This window comes from Xenopus laevis, chromosome 1L, assembly GCF_017654675.1.
Source record: "Xenopus laevis strain J_2021 chromosome 1L, Xenopus_laevis_v10.1, whole genome shotgun sequence".
In the NCBI taxonomy this organism is placed as follows: domain Eukaryota; kingdom Metazoa; phylum Chordata; class Amphibia; order Anura; family Pipidae; genus Xenopus; species Xenopus laevis.
In genome coordinates, this window is record NC_054371.1 from 5031979 (window position 1) to 5058427 (window position 26449).

At 37.4% G+C, this 26449-nt stretch overlaps 1 protein-coding gene across 1 annotated transcript; it reads right to left on the reverse strand.

Annotated features, from left to right (window-relative positions):
* Positions 1-23953: 23953 nt before the first annotated feature.
* Positions 23954-24490, reverse strand: LOC121394569 (vomeronasal type-2 receptor 26-like). Its single transcript, XM_041565974.1, has one exon. It carries the CDS (start codon positions 24488-24490, stop codon positions 23954-23956), a length of 537 nt encoding a protein of 178 aa, XP_041421908.1.
* Between the last annotated feature and the right edge of the window lie 1959 nt (positions 24491-26449).

The following is a 26449-nucleotide window of genomic DNA, read 5'->3' on the forward strand; positions in this document are numbered from 1 at the left end:
ATTGCAAAATTTAGACATCGAAAATTTGCCGCATCAAAAAAAAAAATCAACCATGACTATTTTGCCACCTGCGTAAATTTTGATGCCCGCGACTAATTTGACGCATGCCTATCTTTTCCAAATGCACAAATCCATTAAAGGCAATGGGTGTCCAAGTAATTTTGATGCCAGACAGTTCTTATGCACGCCACTATTCTGATGCACATCAAGATTATCTCAATAAATCTCAATAAATTACCTCAATAAATAATCAGGGAACATGATGACTATCTTACCCTATATGGGGAAGTTAGATAGTTATCTTGTTCCCTGCTTTTTTATTGAGATTGTTACAATTTGCTACATTATTGTGTCTTTTTGGTTTCACTTTTATCAGTATTCCAGGATGTTTTGTATTTGGACTTTTATGGATACCTGTTGATAACTTCATTCGTCTCAAGGACTCTTCTCCAAAGGACATTGTTCTCTAAGGAGAATGGTTTCAATTTACTTCACTTTTAACACTTTTGTCACTTAATATTGGGTTTGAACTGTATTTGATGTAAATGTATTCTTATGTATATATATATATATATATATATACATAGTCCATGAGCGTTCAGCACACCATTAAGGAGATAATGACCCAGGTGCTACTCTCGATAGCAGTATGCAAAAAACAAAAAAAGGGAGGGGCACACCAGGAACATTTTTCAAATAGTTAAAAAAGTTCAATTTTATTTAATGCATTTAAAAAAACAGGTCAACGTTTCGGTCTGTGTCTAAGACCTTTCTCAAGACCATACATCCAGACATTAGCAATTTTTTTAAGAAAGTTTATATAGTGTAGTAATTTCAATATTAAATAAAACACACCCACAGTGTCCTCCAATACTTATTAAAAACTCCTTTGCTGTGACACAGAGAAATATACGATTGTGTATTACAATAAATTATTCACCCTGTGTGTTCATTTATAGCCTTTTAACCCTTATTTTAAACAAGAGAAAAAAAACAAGAGAAAAAAAACAAGGGAAAAAAAACAAGAGAAAAAAAAGAGAAAAAAACATGGGTGGGTGGATCCGTAACTAAGGGGTAATGAGGTTAGCAACACAACTCCGGATTGCTACTCTCCGGTGGTATTATATACTCACAAGAAGTGAGTTTCAACCAATATGAAACACAAAGAGGATGATCTCTCATCCAGGTTCCTTCTTCCTGATTCCTGCTTGTCTTGGTAGGGAGATAAAAGACAGATATCCTGTGCAGAAGCACTTTTAAAACATTTTAATAAAAATAGTAAAAACACACTAACAAACACACTCTGGTACAGCGCATTGAAATGTCCTTGTACAGTCCGTTTGGCACTTAGGTTTCCTCGGCGTCCCTTGGAACTTTGTGCTTTTTTTAAAAAAATCACGAGCATCGCTTCTCCAAATGGCGTGCGTAAATATGCTCAGCGCTTCTGCAAGTTGAGAGCGTAATCACGCTAATGCGTTTCGCCTATCAGCTTCCTCTTGAGCGATCCTGAGAATGATCTTCTTGAGTAGAGCAGCATGAAACACAGGATATAATTTCAGAGAATCAGGTAGGTTCAACTCCAAAAAGACTGGATTAATAACTCTCTTGATAACAAATGGTCCCAAAAATCTTGGAGCAAATCTTAGAAGGATTAGAACAGTGGTCCCCAACCAGTAGCTTGTGAGAAACATATTGCTCACATAGGGTCTACCAAATAGCCAATTACAGCACTTATTTGGCACCCCAAGAGCCTTTTTCATGCTAGTGTTGCTCCCCAACTCCTTTTACTTCTGAATGTTGCTCATGGGTTCAAAAGGTTGGGGATCACTAGAATAGAAAGATGTAAATTTGTTGTAGACAGCCAGACCTTGTTTACTACTTTAAATTCGGTATCCTTCCCCCGTCATTGGTCTGTAAAGCTTTTGAAATTTTATTGAGCATTTAAGATGTGTTATTTCAGATGCTTGTGCTCTCATTTGTGCTCTCATTTAGGAAAATAAGACAATCGTAAACAGAAGGAAGAGCCACCTCAAAAATATCTGGAAACATAATAGGGTGAAATCCAAGGTTGAAAAAAAAGGAGTTTGACTGGTGGAGGAATGTATAGCGTTATTATTGCAAAACTCATGTGGAAGAAGAGACACCCAATTGTCTTGAAGATACAAATAAAAGGTATAAATATATTGCTTAAGGGTCTGATTTGTCCTTTCGGTTTGCTCATTAGTCTATGGATGATACGCAGAAGACCGCGACAAAAAATTACCAATGTTTTTGCACAACGCATTCCAAAATCTACAATTGCTGGAAGGAGGAAGCTCCACAATAAAATTTATAGAAATGGAACTCCAAGGTCTTTCAGGTGGGGGCAGAGGGTGGAGTAACCCTACTTACTGATTTATTATAGGAGATCTTGAATCTTGCACAGGTCTTGCAGTAACGAACATAAGAGACTCACTACTTTACTATAGATGGCCACCAAAAAAATGTCTTGCCAACTCTAAAGTCTTATGAATTCCAGTATGTCCCACCAAAAGATGATCGTGAATCAATTTAAGAGCTTCCAATTGAAAATCTGGTTGCACGACCAGTCTGTTATTCTGAAACATAAGATTGTCTTGTTGTAAAAAATCCTCAGAAAAAGTATTGTCTTTAATGGTTTGAGGATTAATTTTCAAACTTTTAATAAAAGAAGACTGAAGTAGCAGGAAGTGCCCAGGCTGAAGAATTGTATCCTTGACCATAGCAACTTTTTCAGCTCGGAATACTCTGGAAAGGGCATCTCCCCTTGTGTTCTTGTAACCTGGTTTGTAAGTGATATGAAACTGAAAATGAGAAAAGAAAAGTGCCCACCTTGCTTGACGAGGATTAAGGTGCTTTGCTGTATGTAAATACTCCAAGTTTTTATGATGCGTGAAAATAATAATAGGATGGATGGCTCCTTCCAATAAGTGATGCCATTCTTCTAAAGCTCCCTTAATGGCTAAAAGTTTGCAATCTCCTACATCTGTAGGACGTAACTTCCTAGAAAAGAAAGCTACTAAATGCAGCAGATCCTTGGGTCCAGCTCTTTGAGAAAGAATTGCTCCAAAATGGCCACTTCTGAGGCATCAACCTCAAGGATAAAGGGTTTGGTAGAATCTGAGTGCACTAAAATAGGAGCTGATGTAAAAAGTCTCTTTAAATGTTTGAAAGCCTGTTGTGCAACTGAGGATCAAAATATTTAATTTTATTACTAGTAAGATCAGTAAGAGTCTTGATAATAGCAGAAGTATTTGATAAACCTTCTGGAAAAGTTAGTGAATCCCATAAAACTTTGGACCCCTTTATAATCCACTGGAGGAGGCAAGTTAAGAATCGCTTCCACTTACATAAGATCCATCTTAAATCCTTGATCAGAGACCAGGAATCCAAGGAATTCAATACTCAATTCAATTCAATGTTTTGGAGGCTTTGGCAAACAATTGATATTTTCTAAGCCACAATAAATAAAAAATTGAAAAAGACTTAAAGGACCAGTAACATCAAAAATACATTAGTATAGATCAAAAAATAAACACCAAGAAAAATAAAACTTTAAAATTGCCAAGTCTCCTACTACACATAGTTATTTTTGTCATAGTCCCCATTGGAGGCAGGCATGTGGGGCACGGAGTACTTGACAGGCTGGTTGCTGATTGCATATTTCATAGCGAATGAGCAGTACAGTACAGTACGAACAGTAGGGAGCCCCCAAGCATGAGCAGAGCAGTGGCCGCCCACCCTACATACAAAGCGGCCCCCATCTCTCGCTTTTGGGGGGGACGGCACCCGAGGGATGTAGAACTTGATAATGATTATATTGGTGATCCAGCAGAGCGGGATGAGCACCAGGATCCCGCACAGAATGTAGATAACCCCCCCGGCTAGCAGGACCCCGAACAGCACATCAGCCACATCCTCGGAGAGCCTGGCCACCACGGTACCGATCATCTGCTCCTCCTAGATCTTGCATTTTAAATTCTTGCAGGTTCAGAGCAGACATAGGGATAGAACCAGAGCAATGACAAATGCCATTGAGGTGCAGCCGCTTCACATGCTGTCAGTACAACATGAGAGAAGAGATAGCCAGGGAGGAGAAATACAGCGCTGCACAATATATGGTCGCCCTGTCACCTTTTCTGAACAGGAGCGGAAGTGGAGTTTCGGTAAGTTATTTCTTAATAAAGGGAATAAAAGGGAACATACATACTAGTAGGATTGATACGGAAATTTTTAGGAAACCCACGGCTGGTAACACAATTTTGAAGTATAATAGTTGCCATCCTAAACATACTTTAAACAGTATCCCCTATAGCCAGTTTATCAGATTCCGTAGAAACTGTAGCCAGAACGCCACGTATGATCAACAATCACAACTTTTAGGGGATAGATTGCACGACAGAGGATATCCCAGACATCTCATTAGAAATGCATATGAGAAAGCAAAAACAGCGTTTATACGGGGGAAGCAAGAGAGTGAGAAGGTGGCACACAATAAAACAGATAATGTGGAGACAGATAAAGAGAAAATGTTTTTCATTACTGAATATAGCGAGGAATACGGACAGATCTGTAGGATTATTAAAAAATATTTACCCGTACTTAATGGGGACAGTAAAATGTCTGAAATTCTGTCCCATACTGAGGTTAAATATGTTTCAAGGAAAGCACCTACCCTTGAGAGGATTTTAGCCTCAAGTCAAGTCTCGTCGGTCCCGCTTAGTGCCACCGAAAATTGGTTAACAGTGAAAGGCACTTACAAATGTGGTGCAAAAATATGCAAAACATGTCAAGTAATTCTAACAGGCCCGGAATTTAATTCTAACGTGTCAGGACAGAAGAATAGAGGGTTCTACAATTGCAACACTAGAAATGTTGTATATCTTTTGGAATGCGGACACTGTAATAAACAGTATGTTGGCCGCACATCACGTATGTTGAAGGAGAGAATTAGAGAGCACATTAGAAGCATAACTAACGAGGAAGAAACCACCCCGGTTGGCAAACATTTTAAAGCATGCTCAAATAACGGAATTAAGGACTTAAAAGTCAAAGTAATTGAAAAAGTAAGGGTCCCCATTAGAGGAGGAGACCTTATCCATAGATTAAATCTTAGGGAGGCTTTTTGGATCCTTAAATTGGAAACCAGGATTCCAAATGGTCTTAATTATAGACACGATATAAGTTATCTATATTAAAGTTGGATACTGAGTTTCTAGGGTACTTAATGTTAATCTAGTTCTTACATGAACGCAACAAAAGGCATGTAATCTGTTAAGTAAGATCTTAGATGATAACCTTAACCTAAAGAAACGGAACCTAATAGATTTTGACAACCTCTTTAAGACATAGAGATTTACAATTTGTTTGGTTTTTATCTCATTTTAACAGTCCTATCTTACAAGGGTTTTAATGTATTTAAATAAAAGTGTAATTTTATTGTTATTTTATTGTTATTTTACTGTTTACCTTTGTATATAACTTCAGCTGACCGAAATGAACAATTAGCCTATGAATAAGGGATACATTCCCGAAACGCGTTAGGTGTCTATCAGCAGCAACCCTAATAAACCATATTCCAGAAGTGCCATCTGTCCGTTTGAGTTTTATATGCCTACAGTGGGGACACTGTCGACTGAGAACCTGGAGGAAGGGAGGTCCGGTGAGCTGAAGCGGTCTTGATTTTTATTTTTGTCATTTCTTAATAAAGGCTTTGCAATTTGAAAGTTTTATTTGTCTTGGTGTTTATTTTTTGATGTATACTAATGGATTTTTAAAACATCTTTTTGATGTTACTGATCCTTTTAATGTCGTCGAGATAAACAATGACAAATCATGAAAAATATAATTTACAAAATATTGAAAAGTTGCAGGGGCATTAAAGAGACCAAAAGGCATTACAGTATATTCGAAATGCCTGTAACAGGATTGAAACACAGTCTTCAATTCATCCTCCTCTCGAATTCAAACCAAATTATAGGCACCCCTTAGATCTAATTTTGATAAAATCATGGCATGACTTAGTCTTTGAAATAAATCAGATATGAGGGGTAATGAATAATGATTCTTGACTGTCACTTTATTTAGTTCCCGTATGTCAATGCAAGGCCTTAGAGAGTGGTCCTTCTTTTCCACAAAAAAAGATACCTATCCCAGCTAGAGAAGTTGAATGATGAATAAAATCTTTTTTTCGAGAATCACAATCAGAATCCAAAGAGTGGTGAAGAACAGGCTGGGGTCAGTACAGGTAATGGTTGAAAACCAGAAACAGACAGAATTATCACACCCAGGAACTATGGAACATAGACCTACTGTATATTGGGCAATAATGGCTTACACTGAGCTCTTGGGGCCAGATTGATAACATGTGAACAAAGTCATGAATACTTGCAATTCCAAGTATAGCAATGGGAGTGAACCAATGCCTGCATTGTCTGCTCACATAGAGCAGAGGTAATTCAAACATCTTTGAAACTCCAGGTCCCTGGTTCAACTCTAGGCAGGATATTACAAGCTGTCTAAAACATGGAGCTTTGGAAAGAAAATCTGTGAATTGGCATTGTCTGCAAATAGCACCATTTAATAGTCTTTATGGCCCACTTTACACCCATTTTATTGGCATTGTTCCTTATTTCTATGCCATGGGGCTCAATGCTTGTAAGTTTTAGCAATGTTGTACAATTTGTACTTAAAAATATCAATAGACCTAATGTTGAAATTAAGAATGTACAAGGGAATCATTATATGTGTGAGCCAGAATAAAACACTGTTTATTTTAGGTATAATTTATTTCCAGGAGCTTCAAGCATCACATAAGGAATATCAGCAATCAACTGTATATATATATATACCATGATACCCAACCTCACTGTCATAAGGAAAAGGGCAACAGCCTGTCAGTATCACAGAGTGCACTGACCAAATGCAACTACAGAAAGACACCAGGAGAAATGATCCATTTCAAATCTCTGTCACCAAGAAGTCACTGGTCTCGACTTCATAACGTAATGATCTTCCTCGTAACTATATGGATGGCACCTGCTGAACTGAGGCAAAAGGGCAGAATCACAGATCTAATTTAACCTTATCAAGTTCAAAGGACACTAAATATTTCTTATTGTAAAGTTTAGGCTAAATTAACAATTTTTAAAGCATTATCATTATCTTCTCCTGTTTTTGTGCAATGATGAGTCAAATGTCTATTTTACATTATACATTATAAGTCACTTTGAATAAACAAATACAAGCAGAGGAATGTCTGGCAGCTTATAGGCTTTGCAGCACTGGGGTCCTGAGTTCAAATCCAGACAGGGTCCTATCTTCATGTTGAATGAGTGTTTTCCCTGTGTCTGCATGACTTTTCTCTCACACTCCAAAAACATTCAGGCACATTGTCTCTGTTTCAACTGACCCTGCAGTGAGTGAATGTGATTGGAACCTTAAGCTCAGTTGGAGCAGCAATTGATGTGAGTTCTGTATAATGTCTATAAAGTCCTACAGAACATGTTGGCACTATATTTACTATTGTTTAAAGAGATGGGTGAAGATTCATGCAGAGGTTTCTACTGTTTAATATTCGACTTATCAGTTCAGGGGCATCCTATAGATATATAATAATAATGACCTTTGTAGTGTGTGAAGTTTACATTTTATTAAAGGGATGAGGTGGCATTGGTAAGTACATTAATATTAAACCTTTACTTATCTGAATAATATGGTATGGTCAGAATTGATGCTTTTCTCTGCTCCTAATTTGCTGAGTGACGTCTTGAACTTCAGATGATTGACACAACTCCAAAGCAGACTGAGCATATGCTGCATTTTTAGAAGAAAAAGAAAGACAGGGATAAGGTTGCCATCTGTTTGATTCTGATCAACCACTGAAGTCATTTGTATCACTGGATCTCTGGTTCTGAACTTCCTGTCTTGTATTCAAGAGTTTGAAACCCAGATAGGACTCATTTATGTTGAATTCAGACAGTCACTGACACAATCACTGCATTGCCCCATCTCCTTATTTTTAATGAGGAACAGAACTATGTTAGATCATTTGATTGCAGGGGTAACATGTATCACAAGAGAAACAAGGCAAATAATGTTTACACCTTTTTAACTACAGTTTTAAAGAATGGAAATGATTCATTTTACTTGTACATGGTCTTCAACCAGAGGTCTCCTATGTGACCAGCTGAAAATAATATTCTTCCTGGCAGCCATATGGGTAACACCCTGTAGTGCTGAGCTGAGTGGGTCAGACTCACAGTGCCGTATTCACATCACCAAGCCCAAGTATGAATACAAATACATTCATGATGGAGACATCATCATTGGAGGGGTGTTCTCTGTAAATTGCGGGGTGCGTTATATATCAGATAACACTGGGAAGTACATAAGTCTCTGCATAAAGTAAGTGCTTCCCCTTAATATCATATTATAGTTGATTATGATGAGCATACTGATTTATATTTATTTTTCCATAGAGTTAATATTGTTGTTGTTTCTTTTTCAATTTAATAGGTTTTTATTTGTTTTTATCTGGTCATATTTATTTATATTTGTGATTACTGCACAGGTGGGAATTTAAGTAATGTATGAATGAAGGGGGAGGAATATGGGAATACACTTTCACTCACGTCTGTCGGTATTTAACATTGTGTATGTATATACACTTTGTAGTTTGAAAAAGGCTGAAGGAGCAGCCGAAAAATCAGTATGTGCCAAATAAAAATTAATTTTTTCATAAGTCCTGAGATGTGCAGTTTTGTTTGATTACATGTTTATGGAACCAAATGATAACTGCACCCAGGCATATGAATAATTAATTTTTCGAGAGTGCTGATATTCAATTTTTTGCTATTTATATTTGTATATATTTCGTTTATTGTCTTAATTTTACCACCATGAGGCACTTTAATAAAACTCTTTATATACTCAGAGCTCCTGTATGTGATGTGATGTTTAAGAAACTATTGGGAAAATTGCAATGTATTAAAATATAATAGAAACAGCCAAACAGCATTTTTGATCCATGAGACGGAAGGATGGGCACAAAGTGCAAAAAATGTCTACTCCCAGAACAGAGTGCAAGGGGCTATCCATGCTAACTTATCACAATTCAGTACTCACTGGAGACCAATTGATAGATGGACACTTTGTGACAATAAATTTATAAGCTGATATTCAGTATAATATTTAACTATACTGCAAATATTCACCTTGAAAGTTCAAATATTACACATTTCTAGTCTTTAATTTAACGCTGATGTGGGGGTTATAATTAAGTAGTGGGTTTGAAAAAGCCAAGATAAATACTTTCTTACTAACAGAAATAATATTTTCTTAGTCCAGTCCTTGATCACTATGTGGAGATCCAGGCCTTAATATTTACAGCTAATGAGATCAGCAAGAGCCCAGATCTGTTACCCAACATCACTCTGGGATATCATGTATATGATTCTTGTACAAATCCAAGTCTCGCTATAGGGAGTGTCCTACAGATATTATCTGGGCCTGGGAATGTGGTTCCCAATTATTCCTGTAGGGACCAAGGGCAAATTGCTGGATTTATTGGAGATCGGTCAACAGTCACATCCCTGCCTATAGCCCAACTACTGAGTATCTATGGCTACTCACAGGTATGTCAATTCATTATTTTATTTTCAACATAGCTAATACAGTGAAATGAACAGATCATTCAGTGGGGAATATACAGGGCACTGTGATGTCATTGTCATGGTGTATAATCTCTGTCAATTGATATATGGTCTCAGTATAGCTATATAGGTATGGGACCTATTAACAAAAATGCTCAGGACCTGGGTTTTTCCACATAAGGTATATTTCTGTAATTTGGATCTCCATACCTTAAGTCTACGAAAAAAAATAATGAAACATTAATTAAATATTATTACACAGAAAATGGAAATCATTTTTAAAAATTTGAATTACTGTTATTACTATTATTTGTTTTTTGGTTAATGGAGTCTATGGGAGATAGATATTTGGAGGTTTCTTCATAACAGGTTTCCAGGTTAAGGGATCCCATACCTGTATAGATAATATTATATAGAGTTTAATTGCTATATTAGTGCATTTTCTACAGTTAACTAAGAATTCTTGAAAGCTATCTAGCAATTTGCTTTTGGATTTATTTAATTTAAAAAAATTGTAAAGCTTTGTTCCTATGTTTCAGATCAGTTATGGTGCCTCAGACCCTGAACTGAATGATAGAGTGCAATATCCATACTATTTCAGCACCAGGACAAATGAACGTGTTCAACACATTGCTATAGCAGAACTGGTAGAACATTTGGGTTGGACCTGGGTGATTATTCTGGCAGTTGATGATGACCATGCTGAAAGAGAGAGTCAGAACCTCAGAAACGAGATCAACAAACATGGTGCCTGTGTTGACTTCATTGGGACTCTAACAGAAGATAAAGACACAAATATAAGAACATTAGAAAGAATACAAAAATGTACTGCAGAGGTTGTTGTCTTATGTGGAGAAGGTTTTCATACTATATATTTAATACTTCTTACAGAGGAAATGATAAAAGACAAGACTTTCGTGCTTCCAGTAACCTGGATTCCCATTTACACCAGGTTCCTATTTAATGGCTGTCTTGAGTTTATAGAAATAATCGCCATTTATGATGAAAAAAAAGAATTTCATGCACATGTTATGGCAATTGAAGAAGACACGTTACTTAAAGACATATTGACAATTAAGGCTTCTTGTCTGACACACGATAAAGAGAAGGATGAATTATTTCATCAGGTTTATAGATATGAGTATAGCAATTGCTCGAGATTAAAATTAAAACAAGAGGCGTTTCATCCAAGTTACCAAGTGCTCAAAGCAGTGAAGGGATTGGCACATGCAGCACATAACCTGCTTGCTACAAACCATAATAAAGATATCCATAAAAACTTTTCCGGAAAAGAGGTAACAATTGAGTTTATGGAATGTAAATTTGAGGTAGCAAACGATTTAAACTCTCACCAAGTGAGGAACTAAAAGTCAAAATTTATATTCAGGCATCATTTTGGTGGCAACTCCTCTTTAAAAGTTAACTTAACTAATAATTATAATTATAACATGAGAAAGAGAAGAAATTCACATTGTGGAGGAGGAATCTAGCGCAGAAATTTTATGGGGCACATATTGTGGGGTTCGAAGTGAGGACAGGACCTTAAAGATAATGCAGTGAGTGGAAGACAGGTTAGATGAGATAGTGGGCAAAAAAAGGGAACATGGGGGACGAGATTTGGTTGTGGGTAATGTTAAGGATAGGGAGCATCACATGTAATTTATTCAATAAGGTACCAGTATTAAATGTATGTTTGCAAATGTAAGAAGTCTGACTGATAAAATGGGAGAGCTGGAGGTGCTGGTGCTGGAGGGAAAATATAATGTGATTGGTGTGGCTGAAACATGGCTGAATGAGTCACATGACTGGGCATTTAATATCAGTGGCTATACTTTGTTTCAGAGGGACAGAGGCAATAGAAAAGGAGGAGGGCTCTGTCTATTTGTTTAAAAGCTTATATAAAGGAGGTCCAGCAAAGAGTTCAGCAAATTAATTGTAGGCGTATGCTATTGACCCCCTAATGTAAGTGAGGAGGAAGAAACAAAGCTCCTGATGCAAATAGAAAAGGCTTCAAGTTTGGGTAAAGCAATGATAATGGGGGATTTTAATTACCCAGATATTAACTGGAGCAACGGTACTGCCAGATCAGTTAATGGGAACAAGTTTATATTTATACATTGTTACATGACAACTTTATGGCACAGGTTGTTGAGGAGCCAACCTGAAAAAATGCTATTCTTGATTTAGTGATCTCAAATGACCCAGAACTTATAGCAAATGTGCAAGTCATTGAACCCCTGGGTAATAGTGACCATAATGTTATATCATTTAATGTCTGGTGCAAAAAACAAATATATACTGGGGCAACAAAAACCATGAATTTCAGAAAAGCTAATTTTATTGCTTTGAGGGCTGCCCTTCAGAGCATTGATTGGGGCATTAAGTTTTCAGCTAAAAACACAGAACAGAAATGGTTGTCATTTAAAATGATATTAAATCATTATTGTTCTCAATTTATTTCCTTAAGAAGTAAATGTAGAAGCTCTAAGAATCATCCTGTGTGGCTTAATGCAGAAGTAAAGAAGAGAAAGGCATTAAAAACTACAAGTTTGTTGGGACAGAAGCTGCATTTAATAAATATAAACACTGTAATAAATGTTGTAAATCAGCAATCCGGAAGGCAAAGAAAGAAAACGAGGAGTGCATTTTGGCGACAAACCCAAAAAGTTTTTTTTTAAATATATTAATAGTAAAAAGATGTAGGTTGAGAGTGTTGCTCAATTAAATAATGGTACCAGTCTGGTTGTAACAGATACAGAAAAGGCAAATGTGCTAAATCAGTTCTTTTCTTTAGTGTATACAATAGAGGAGTCTGAGTTCCCAGGCTCACTTTATAGCTGCACTGTTGGCTCAGCTCAATCTAGTCACTGGCTGACTCAGGATATGATCCATGAAGCTTTAAAAAAAAAAAAGAATGTAAACAAGGCTCCAGGGCTTGGTGGCATACACCCCCTCGTTTTCATCTGGTATGGTGCCTATGGATTAGAGAAAGGCTGCTGTCATTCCAATATTTAAAAAGGGATTACAATCTCAGCCTGGCAATTATAGGCCAGTAAATTTGACATCTGTGGTGGATAAATTATTTGAAGGCTTGTTAAGGGATCACATTCAAAATGTTGTCCTAGTGAATGACATTATGAGCAGCAATCAGCATGGCTTTATGAAGGATAGGTCATGTCAGACAAACGACTGGTTTCTAAACTAAGGTCTGTTGGGCTTAATGAAGTAGTTTGCACGTGGATAGGAAACTGGCTACAGGATCGGGTACAGAGGGTGGTTGTTAATGGGACATTCTCTACTTGGAGTAAGGTTCTTAGTGGGGTCCCTCAGGGCTCGGCATTGGGTCCACTTTTATTTAACTTGTTTATTAATGACTTAGGGGAAGGTATTGTAATTAATGTATCAGTGTTCGAAGATAACACAAAACTATCCAGCCCAAAAAATTCCATCCAGGATGTGGCACTTGCAACAGGATCTTGACAAACTGTCAATCTGGGCAGCTAAGTGGCAAACGAGATAAATGTGAAATCATGCAACTGGGATGTAAAACTATCCAAACCACTTATACCCTTAATGGGATTGCACCAAGCAAATCCATTATGGAAAATACCTTGGAGTCCTTATAGATGGTAAACTTGTCTGTAGCAAGCAATGCCAGTCAGCAGCATCAGGCGAAAATAAGGTCTTCAGCTGTATTAAAAGGGGCATTGATTCACGGCAGGCTGTGGTCATTCTACTATATAGAGAACTGGTAAGGCCCCATCTAGAATATGCCGTACAGTTTTGGTCTCCATCACTCAAATAGGACATTATTGTATTAGAGAGGGTACAGATGGTTGATCCAGAGGAAGGCAAAAAACCCATCTGAAGTCTCTCCAATTTGCCTCAGAAGGGGAAAAAATTCCTTCCTGACTCCAAAATGGCAATGGGACCAGTCCCTGGATCAACTTGTACTATGAGCTATCTCCCATATCCCTGTATTCCCTCACTTGCTAAACACCATCCAACCCTTTCTTATACCTATCTAATGTATCAGCCTGTACCCCTGATTCACTTCCCAGCTCTCCCTGTAACACCCCTTTCCCTCCTCTAATCTCATTGGCTTCCTCCTGTCTGCTGGGAGGAGTTACTGGTGAATAAAGCATCCGACCCTTCCTTGTACCTATCTAATGTATCAGCCTGTACCCCTGATTTACTTCCCAGCTCTCCCTGTAACACCCCTTTCCCTCCTCTAATCTCATTGGCTCCCTCCTGTCTGCTGGGAGGAGCTACTGGTGAATAAAGCATCCGACCCTTCCTTGTACCTATCTAATGTATCAGCCTGTACCCCTGATTCAGGGAGACAATTCCACATCTTCACAGCTCTCACTGTAACAAACCCCTTCCCAATATTTAACCGGAACCTCTTTTCTTCTAATCGGATTGGGGAACTTGTGTCAGCTGGAAAGATCTACTGGTAAATAAAGCATTAGAGAGATTATTATATGATCCCCTTATATATTTATATATATCTCTAATACAATAATGTCCTGTTTGAGTGATGGAGACCAAAACTGTACGGCATATTCTAGATGGGGCCTTACCAGTGCTCTATACAGTGGGACCCCCTCCTCCCGTGACTCTCTGCCCCATTTAATACAACTCAAGACCTTATTTGCCCTTGATGCTGCTGACTGGCATTGCTTGCTACAGACAAGTTTACTATCTTGCGAAACACAAATTTTGCTGCCGGTGTCAATTTCTGTGCCGGCGACATTTGACGCGCATTAAAATCAACCGGTGTTGGAATTGTCGCCAGAGTTGGAATTGTCCGCGGCATAAAGAAAAAAATGTTGTCAATTTCACAAATTTATTCCCCGGCAGCGAAACACGGAAATTCACCGCAAATTTGCACCTGTCGAATAAATTCGCCCATCACTAGTCCATTTAAACTGTATAAACAATCCCCTACCTTAGACATAGATTGTGAATGTGTGCATAAATACTAGATTCATTATTAATGTTGTATAGTGTCAAGTAAAAAAGGTACAAGAACATACATTTCTGCCAGAGTGTTTTATTACATTACAAAAAAACTAGAAATGGGGCCATAAAATGAGAAAGTATTCGTCACATAACCTCTGGTGTTAACAAACAAAGCTCAATGTTAAAGGGATGGGCGAATTTGACTCTTTCGCCCAAAAATTGCAGTCTGTGAAAATATGCCGAAATGCATTAAAGTCTATGAGCGACAATTTTTTTTTTCGAGGCGCAACATTTTTTTCCCCCATTAAATTCTATGGGCGTCATTTCTAAGGCGATACTCTGTGAAAAAAAAATTCTCATCCCTCTCAATGTATTGTAACAAGGGCCACACTGGCTAACATAATAGAAAGCCTCCACTAAGTGGAGATTTGTGAGGTTTGAATAAGTTAATTGTCTCCACCAAGTTAATATAACTCCATGGGCAGTGCAGTGATTGCTGTACCCAATGTAACAGACAATAAACCACTCCATATATAGAAACTATTATAATGTGTAATAACAGTGACATTTTTTAACAATAACACATAGAATATTAGGCAATATAATTGAGCTCACTCCTTGTATTGAAATATCAAAGGCCCCTTTAAGAACACTATGGGGCACATTAACTAAGCTCGAGTGAAGGATTTGAATATAAAAAACTTTGAATTTCAAAGGTTTTTTTTGGGTACTTCGACCATCGAATAGGCTACTACGACTTCGACTTTGAATCGAATGATTCGAACTAAAAATTGTTCGACTATTAGATCATTCGATAGTCGAAGTACTGTCTCTTTAAAAAAAACTTTGACTACATACTTTAATCCTTCCGAGCTCCAATGTTAGCCTATGAGGACATTCCCCGTAAGTTTTGCAAGCTATTTCTGATCGAAGGAAAATCATTCAATCGATGGATTAAAATGATCGATCAAAGTATTTGCAGTAAATCCTTCGACTTTGATTTTAGAAGTCGAAGGATTTTACTTCGATGGTCGAATATCGAGGGTTAATTAACCCTCGATATTCGACCCTTAGTAAATGTGCCCCTATGGGTCTGTGAGGCTATATTAGTTGTGCCAAAGTATTGTGAGCAGAATTATATGTTGCAACACCAGACTGATGCACCCGAAGGTGTGTTAAACAAAAGGTCTCACTAACTCTCAGTGGTAGTAAAAAGAAATATATTTATCTGGTGCTAATTACATGTTTTTACCACACTTTGGACAAAATATGTAAGCTCACGTGCCACCCATATCTATTATAGCAGCTGGTCAACTCCAGATTGTGGGTTAGACTGAGCGCTGGGGATTTTTTTCTGTTGTACAAATTGTAGCCAAGTATTGCCTATAGCTGCCATTCAGCCTACAAAACAGGGAATTCTTTATAGATGTATGTTAATTGGCTGGGGCTTAAAGCTCCTACATGTTTCAATATAACTCCTGAGTTAAGGGTAAGTGCACTATTGGTCTTACTACCCATTCATATTGGTTGCTTGGGGAATTGATTTGAAATGCACTACATACTTAGAATGCTTAGAAATAGGGATGGGCACATTTTTCGCCAAGTTTTTGTGCTCATAGACTCCAATGGGAGAAAAAAAATTGAAGCGCGTCAAAAGAAATTGCAGCCCATAGACTTTAATGCATTTTGCGAATTTTTGCCAACGACTAATTTTTGGTGAAGTGAAATGGTCAAATTTGTCCATTCCTACCAATAAATAGTGTAGGACTCACTTACTGTACAATGAGGGGCCTGGACGTGGCACGTGAGCTTACATGTTTTGGCTAAAGTGTGCTACTAAAACCTCATTTTTTGTAATAATTATTTTTGAAGGCAAACTATGCTCTGGCAATTTTTCTCATTCTCTTTGTGGTTGATAACTGTCTCACTAGAGTACAAGCAGTGGCAATGTTTTAGTTGCCCCAGATTTAATGGCATGGGGTTAACCATTTAGGGAAAAGTGGTAAGAAACATTCCCTACATGAGAACTTTAGGGTGGAATATAAGATTCATTCCATTTTGCAGTTACACCGATATCTGAGAAATGTTCGTTTTCATGAAAAACGAGGACCAGAAATAGTTTTTAATGAGCTTATGAAATCCCCTGTGAATTACATGATTTTTACTGTGTATAGTGGGAAGGGAATACTTATCAGAAATACTTGTGGTCAGAATCTCAAGGAATCAATTTCAAGGAAGTTTCCTTGAAATTGATACCGAAAACATAATATGGAAAAAAAACAATAATAACCAGGTAGGAAGAAAAAACGTATTTTCTATCATATTTTAAACATTGCAAATATGTTTCTGCAGCGAAACCTCTGCTGGCTGGAGGGATTCCATGTTTGTATAAAATAGAGGTTTATTTAGGGGCAGATTTATCAAAGGTTGAGGTAAATTTTGTAATGAAAAAAATTTGAATTTCGAGCTATTTTTTGTGTACTTCAACTAGAGAATAGCCCAAATTCGATTTGAATTTGAATTTATCATGTACTGTCTCTTTAAAAATTTGACTTCGACCATTTGCCATCTAAATGCTGTTTTAGCCTATGGGGAACCTCCTAGAACATATCTGGAGTCAATTGGTGGGGAAAACTTCTAATCGAATTCGATCAAATGCTATTCCTTCGATTTGTACTATTCGAATTCTGCCGAATACGGACCTATTCGACCAAAAAAAAACTTCGACTTAATTTCAGTTGGTTTTTTTTATTTCGAATCTCGAAGTTTTTTCAATTCGAAATTTGACCCTTGATAAATATGCCCCTTAATGTTAAAACTGACAATATTTACTGATATTAATAAAAATTTTGTTCTTTATCTGATTTGTAGACTCTAAAGTCCCAGTGTTCTCCAAACTGCCCCCCTGGCTACAGAAAACTTCCAAAGGAAAGGGCCCCTCCCTGCTGTTATGTCTGTGCCAGGTGCTCAGAGGGGGAAATATCCAATATAACTGGTAACTACATAATAACTGAAACTGACAATATAATGCAATATGCTTTTATATATTGTGTTTTGGTCAGTAAAATATTTTACTACAACTCCTACATTGGAATAAACTATGTCCCATCTCCACATCAGTGCTTAGCATCTTTAGCTAATGCCTTTCATCTTGGACTTATTTTTGTTTAGAGGTTGACTTGTTTCTCCAATATTTATTGAAATTGTATATGAATAAGGGCCTCATGGGGCCCCTATACCTCCTGGGCCCCCCTGCAGCCGCAGGGTCTGCTTCCTCTATAGTTACACCCCTGAGATCCAACATGGACAGCTAAATGGCGATCTACACAGTTGCACAGCAAGATGGCAGTTACCAAAGGCACACAATTTTCAACCTGAAACCTCTAGGTGGTGGTCCCTAAGCCCAGATCTTCTTTTATAAATTTACTAAGAATCAAGTTTAACATGGCAAACTCATCCATTTATTACTGACACAGTAGTTGTGATGATATTTGGGCTAAATATGAATTGAATATTTTCAATATTCTTTAAATGATTTGTACTCATTTCACGAATAAGGGGGCCGAAAGAGGGCTTGAACTAAAAAAAAACTTTTCTTTTCAATCTTTCAATGTGTCATTTTGGCTTTATTATATTACACTGAAATCAAACATGGGGATAAAGGACAGACCTGTTCTGCTGGGGAATGTATGTAATGCTTCCAACTCCACCTGTAGGAACAAAGAACATGGAGTCAGGTGGGATGCTGATTGGAGGATTTTTTAATGCAACTGCTGGCCCTGAACATCTGGGGAAAATGTCTTGTGCTTTTGGTGCTGTGGTCAGAATGAATGACTGTAAATTGGATCCTCTTCTGCCCTTGTTCCTTATATTCCTACTTCCTGGTTTTTGATCTCCTGTTCATCATTAGGATTTCTGCTTGTCTGCGTGTCTTGTTTCTTTTATTAAATCATTTCTTACCATTAATTGCTCCAGTGTCAAGGCTTTTTGTATGGTTGCATAAGTTTACACATCACACGCCAGTCAGTTTAGCTAGACATTCTAACAAAAATCAAAATATTTACAAGACCATGAAGTTCATATTCCGAATGTTTCAATTCTGAAAAAAAAAAGCCTTGTAGTCTGTTGGTTTGGAGAAAAACAAATTACCCATTATGAATTTATCAACTATCTTTATCTATATCAGTTATATGAGTCTATAGTCAGAAAAAAAAGTCTATACTTTTTTATATTACATATTTCATATTAACAAATTTATTTTCTTGTAGATGCAGAAAATTGTTTAAAATGTGGGGATTATGAATGGCCAAACCAGAAGAAAACTCTGTGCATCAAAAAACAAACTGAATTTCTTTCATACAAAGATGATTCCCTAACTGTGACTTTTATTCTCCTCTCTCTGTTATTTTTTTTATTAGCAGCAGTTATATTGGGACTTTTTATTTCATTTCGAGACACTCCAGTTGTGAAAGCCAATAATCGCAATCTGAGCTTTATTCTCCTTGTCTCAATCAAGTTGAGCTTCCTCTCTGTGTTTCTGTTTCTTGGCCGTCCTGTTGATATAACCTGTATGCTCCAAAATACCTCCTTTGGCATCACCTTCTCCATAGCTATGTCTTCTGTACTGGCCAAGACTATCATGGTTTGTATTGCTTTCAAAGCCACCAAACCTGACAGTCCCTGGAGAAAATGGGTGGGAGTCAGGTTAGCTTATAAAATTGTTGTTGTTTGTTTAATGATACAAATAGTAATTAGTGTAATTTGCTCAAATATTTCTCCCCCATTTGTGGAGCTCAATATTCTGTCTGAACCTGGAACAATAATCATTCAGTGCAATGAGACCATTGGCTTCTGTTTTGTTCTCTCCTACATGGGATTGTTGGCATCTGTGAGTTTCATTGTAGCTTTCTTGGCTCGGACATTACCGGACAGTTTTAATGAGGCCAAGTACATCACTTTCAGCATGTTGCTCTTCTGCAGTGTTTGGATCACAATGATCCCGGCCTATCTGAGCACCAAAGGCAAATACATGGTGGCAGTGGAAATATTTGCCATAATCTCTTCAAGCTGTGGCCTTCTCTTCTGTATATTTCTCCCCAAATGTTACATTATTTTATTGAAGCCAGAGATGAACACAAAACAATATTTACTAGGGAATAATAAATAAAGAACATAAGCAAATTGACTATTTAATACCATCTGTACTTGTGCAATGGTCACATACTGGGTTTGTTTTTGGTTAGTTTTATGCCTTATCTGCTGTAATTAGTGATGAATGAATCTATCACCAAAACTCTGAAAAAAATAGCAAAACAGCAAAAAATTTGTAAAATGCATTGAAGTCAATTTTTTATATGCGCATGCGCAACTCTTTTGTCCAAATGCAAAAAAGTCAATGGTTGTCTGATTAATTTTGACGCGCAACAATTTTTATGCAAAAGCCAATTTTGACATACAATTGTTTTTGTCTCATCTAATTTTCACTGCAATTTCGCAAAAACATTGGCGGGTGGCAAATGTGGAAATTCACCACAAACCCATGCCTGCTGAATAAATTTGCCCCTTTGAATAACAGAATTGTATTGTATGCTGTTATTATGACTATAATATAATTACATGATGTATTAAAATAATTATAATCAAATAGTTAATATAAATTTTTTGTTTTGACAGTATATCTAGTATAGGTAAATCTAAAAACAACTGGACTTGCTGAGTAATCAATGAAGACGTTTCATTACTCATCCGAGCAGCTTCTTCAGTACAACTGACTGGTGTGGGAAGTTCTCGGCATATAAACTCTTCCACTAATCCAATCACAATGGCACATTGTAACTCTTCAAAGAGGTGACATCTGAAGAAATTCACAGAGGTGTAGATTCTGTGTAGTTCATCCATTCATGCAACTCTAGGAGTTGCATGACACATTGGATAATCCTATCACAGTAACTACACAGAATCAGCACATCTGTGAATTTCTTCAGATGTCACCTCTTTGAAGAGTTACAATGTGCCATTGTGATTGGATGCAGAGATGCAGCTCGTCAGGATGCTCTCTATGGTACCCCTGTAGAACACTGTGAGGTGGAAAGCCCATTTCAGTTGTCTCAGGAAGTGAAGACGCTGCTGAGTCTTTTTAGTGATGGAGGCAGTGTTGGTGGTCCAGGTGAGGTCATCAGAGATGTGGACTCCCAGGAATTTGGTGTTCTTAACTGCCTCTACTGTGGAGCCGTTGATGTTGAGTGGTGTGTGAGCGGGGCGAGTTCTGCTGAAGTTGACGATCATCTCTTTCATTTTATCCACATTCAGTGACAGGTTGTTCTCACTGCACCAGACCACCAGCTGCTGAACATCATCGTTGTGGCTGATGAGCCCCACCACAGTCATGTCATCAGCATGTTATGATGATGTGGTTTGAGCTGTGTCTAGCTGTGCAGTCATGTGTCAGCAATGTGTAAAACAACAGGCTGAGAACCATCTTTGAGGCACTCCTGTGCTCAATCTGATGGTCGCTGATATGTACAGACTGAGGCCTCTCTGACAGAAAGTCCAAGATCCAATTGAGCAAAAAGGTGTTCAATCCCAGCTCACTCAGTTTCCTGTTCAGCTCAGAGGGATGATGGTATTGAATGCTGAGCTAAAGTCTATGAGCAGCATTCTCACATAACTGTCTTTATTGTCCAGATGAGTTAGTGAGAGGTGGAGTACAGAAGATATGGCATCCTCAGTTGACCTGTTTGGCTGGTATGCAAATTGTAGTGGGTCCAGTGAGCAGGAGAGGGTGCTCATGATGGATGCCATCCTTATGTGATACTTAAAGCTACTGGAAATAAATTATTACTAAAATACCCAGTGTTTTATTTCGACACATATAGGGGCATTTTTTTCAACGGTCAAATTTCGAATTAGAAAAACTCTGAAATTCGAATTAAAAAAGACCAACAGAAATTAAGTAGAAAGTTTTTTTTTTTTTGAAAAGGTCAGTTTTTGATCGCATAGGTCCCTATTCGGCTGAATTTTAATCATACGAATCGAAGTAACAGCGCATTTCGATTGAATTTGAATCAAAGTTTTTCACAAAAAAACTTTGCTTTTTCAAGTCAAATTATTAAAGGGACAATACATGAAACATTTCAAAATTCTAATTTTCAATTTTTTTGGACTATTCCCTAGTCAAGGTACACAAAAAATAGCTCGATTTTTTTTTCATTCATAAATTCACCTCGACCTTTAATAAATCTGCCCCATTGTGATTCCCCTGCACATTCTTAATTTTAACATTAGGTTTACAGATATTTTTATCTTCAAAAATAAAATGAAAAAAGTAAAACAATGCTAAAACTTTTAAGCATTGAGCCCCATGCCATGGTAATTAGGAACAATGCCATAAACACTATAAAGTTGGACTATTAATGGACAATCTCCTCCTTACTCTTACCAATCCACTGATTTCGCTGTGTAAGGTAAGGTATCTCAAAACCCAAGGTCTTGACTCACACTTCTGCCTCTAACAATAGCCATTGGCTTCTGGAGGAGCCCTCCACTACTCGGATGCAGCCAGGACTTAACATGAGAGGACCATGGGGGAAGCTCTGGCCAGGCAAGGCAACTGTAACATATAGAGAAAGGACGGGGAACAAGGAGCATGATCATCGTCTGGTACAGTAGTGCCAGCGCTGCTGACCGGAAAAGACTACAGCGGACTGTCAGAGCAGCTGGCAACATCATTGGAGCGGCTCTTCCATCACTGCAGGACATCTTCCACAAGCGCTGTGCAAGAAAGGCCTCCTGCATTGCACTGGACTCCACACACCCCTCACACAAACTATTCCCATCCGGCAGATGCTTTTGCAGCATTAAAGCCCAAACAAACATTTTGCACGGAAGCTTTTTTCCACAAGCGATCAGACACCTCAACTCACTGCCTGCCCTCCCACTACATTCCAGACACACCTTAACTGAACTTTGTTTCACACTTCTGTACTACACACCTGGACTATCTCAAAGACACTCTGTTTTAGGTATGTATAGGGATAGTATACTGGCTACTAGTAAACGTATTACATTTGAATGTACCTTTCAGACCTAATCTGCTGATTGTCTTATTAGTTCTGCCTCATAACTTGAATGGTACTAAAATATTCTTAATGGTCATGGATCTTTTGAAAGACATCTGAGATTTTTGCTTAACAACCCCACTAAGAGTGAATCAGTAGATAATACCAACCAATGCTTTCATATAATATTTTTAATTTCATAGGATGCTTCAATGAACCTAGGGGCACATTTACTTAGCTCGAGTGAAGGATTCGAAGTAAAAAAACGTTGAATTTCGAAGTTTTTCTAGGGGTACTTCGGCCATCGAATAGGCTACTTCGACCTTCGACTATGAATTCAAATCTAACGATTTGAACTAAAAATCGTTCGACTATTCGACCATTCGATAGTCGAAGTACTGTCTCTTTAAAAAAAACTTTGACTACCTACTTTGCCAACTAAAACCTACCGAGCACCAATGTTAGCCTATGGGGACCTTCCCCATAAGCTTTCTAAGCATTTTTTGATCGAAGGAAAATCGTTTGATTGATGGATTAAATTTTGTTTGTTTGATCGATCAAAGTAAATGCGGTAAATCCTTTGACTTCGATATTATTAACCATCGATATTCGACCCATAGGAAATGTGCCCCCTAGTTTAAAGACTTATTCAACCCCCTTTATGGTTCCTTTTCATGATTAACAATTCCTCCTGTGTTTTGTCACTAGCATCACCATAGCTTCCCTAACCCATTTGGGCTTATAATCTTTTTCAAATCAAGATTTTATAGTCTTACTGAAAATTAATGGAACAGTGTATTTTATTGCAGGAATAACGGGACAGATTTTTGTGATAGCTCAGATTTTGATAAATCTTCACCTATATGTACATAAAGGCACAGATTAATTAAACAGTGTGTGATACACTAAATAAAGAAGATATTTGAAATATTTCAACTTTATATTTGCACCATCCAAAGGTAAAATCTGTAGTGACAGTTGAAAAAAAGGTTAACAGGCACAGTTACCATATGGAGTATGGGGCATTCATTCTTAAAGTTCTATATAATATCCAAACATAAAAACTGGATACACATTTAGAACACAACAATAACATTTTAAACATTGGTTTTGTTAACATATAGTTGGGGTTTTGTATTCATTTCAGGTCTTACCAATATTGTGTAACATTTGGGCAGAAATATAGAGGCTAAAAGTCCAGCACTTGAGAGGAGTATGGCAAATATCTCCACACACACAGTGTTATCAATGTCAAAAATATCAATGAGGTTTGTTCCCAAGTAATTGTGATTTTGTGTTGATTTCAGGTTTAAACAAAATTATATAACATTTTGGCAAAAATATACAGGCTAAAAGTCCAGCACTTGAGGTGAGTATGGCAAATATCTCCACACACACAGTGTTTTTGCCTTTGGTGCTCAGATAGGCCGGGATCATTGTGATCCAAACACTGCAGAAGAGCAACATGCTGAAAGTGATGTACTTGGCCTCATTAAAACTGTCCGGTAATGTCCGAGCTAAAAATGCTAAAACAAAACTAACAGCTGCCAGAAGCCCCATATACCCAATAACTGAGTAGAAGCCAATAGCTGAGCCCTCATTGCACTGAATGATGATGGTTTCAGGGTAAGTGTGAAGGTCCAGTTCCTGAAAGGGAGGAGAAATGGCCAACCAAGTCATGCAGATTATTATTTGAATGGATGAGCAGAACAAGACTACAGAATTGGACAGTTTGACTCCCACCCATTTTCTCCATGAGCTCCCTGGCTTGGTGGCTTTGAAAGCAATGTAAACCATGATAGTCTTGGCCAGGAGAGAAGAGACAGCTATGGAGAAGGTGATTCCAAAAGTGATGTTACGCAGCATGCAGGTTATATCCACAGGGCGACCGAGGAACAGAAACACACTGAGGAAGCTCAGCTTGATGGAGACAAGGAGGAGGAAGCTCAGGCTCCTGTTGTTGGCTCTCACTATGGGGGTGTCCCAGTATGTAATAAAAACACCCAATATTAGCAGAGTTATAAGGAAAAATAAAATAGAGATAGTTGAAACAAACAAGGATATCACAGCATTAGTGTATGGTAGGAATTCTTCAACTTTGGCAGTACACTGAGTTTTCTTCTCATTGGGCCATTCCAAGTAGAGGCATTGGAAACATTTTTCACTGTCTTAAAATAAAGATGAAAAGAAAATAAAAGCTTGATATGGTTATGTGCTTTATAAATGCATTTGCAAGACAAATTATTATTGTTTAATAACTCAGAGCCTGAAGCAGTGAAAGGGATTTTTACACTCCGTGTTTATTTTGTAATAGCCATGACATTTACATTTGGTGATGCACTCAAAGAAAGGTTCTAGAAAGACATAACCCCCATATATTACATTTGCCCAGAAGTAGTAAATTGCTTAGTATTATTTTTCCACATAATTAATACTGACAGGTTTTAACGTGATGCTCCATGGAATGCCAATTTTTAAAATTTAAAATGTATCTTCATTTCCTTGGTTATTTGCCAAACAAATGTTTGCACTCCCACCTTCTCCATCATTCTTGATATTATTATTAACATTATTATTATTATTATTATTAACAACATGTATTTATATAGCGCCAACATATTTCACAGAACTATAGTATATTTGCCCATATCTTTTTCCAACATGACCATTTGTCAGCAACAAACATTTGTCAGCAACTTCCTGGTAGCTCTCATGATTTATTTCTCTCTAGTCTAATTTTTTATGCCCAAAATATTATTATATTATTATATATTAACAGGTATCTTATGCTACTAGTGTAGCAGCAGAGAACCCAGGTTTCCAAAAAAGTTTGAGTGGTTGTGAAAAGTACTCAGTAGTTATCACAAGTACAGATAAAACACTCAGATCTCAGGGATATAACATTATTCATGAATACAATTCCACTGCTGGTACAAGGTGAATGTGCTTCCATTCTTTCCTGAGAACAGCTTTCATTATTTTTGGTAAAGATGGATGAAGTCATTTTCTCCTAATTGTTTGCAAAAATAACCACTGTGTCATATTTCTATTAAGTTGAGAACTTTATTGGTCTTAGGAAGGGAATCTTCAAAGGAATACTGATTATATTTAATTTGAATTTGACAGTTATTTGAAAAATGGTGTATGAAAATGTTTTTGTATTGACAGAGCAAAACTTTCTGTACATTGCAAAAATTGCATTCCAAGGGGATCATGTCTAAACATGTCAGTATTAATTAAGAGGAAAAATAATACTAAGCAATTTAAAGAGTGTTATGGTGGGACATGATTAACCATCTCAGCTATCTTTGTAAAGTAGCAGAGTTACAAAACTGTGGGGGTTGCGCATTAGCAAGAATGGAGTTAAGCATTAGCAGGATTAGAAGGAACTGCCAATATGTGGAGCAATGTTATTTAAGTCTAAAACAAGCTATAAACGTGTTAGAACTGATTTATTTTGTATACTGAATGTAAATATAAACAAACTGAATTTACTGTACCAACCAACAGTTTCAGAAGTGCAAAAACAGTACTGATCCAAGTTGCCCACTGGGGCTCACCATGTAGTGATTTTGTAATGGCTTATTTATTGGGGTCAGAGTTCATACACACGTTCATTGTGCTCTCATCAACTGTTGGAAAACTCAATTTAGGGAAAACTTAACCTTAAAGGGATACTGTCATGGGAACATAGTGATGCTCCAGCAGACTTCTGCACTGAAATCCAATTCTGAAAAGAGCAAACAGATTTTTTTA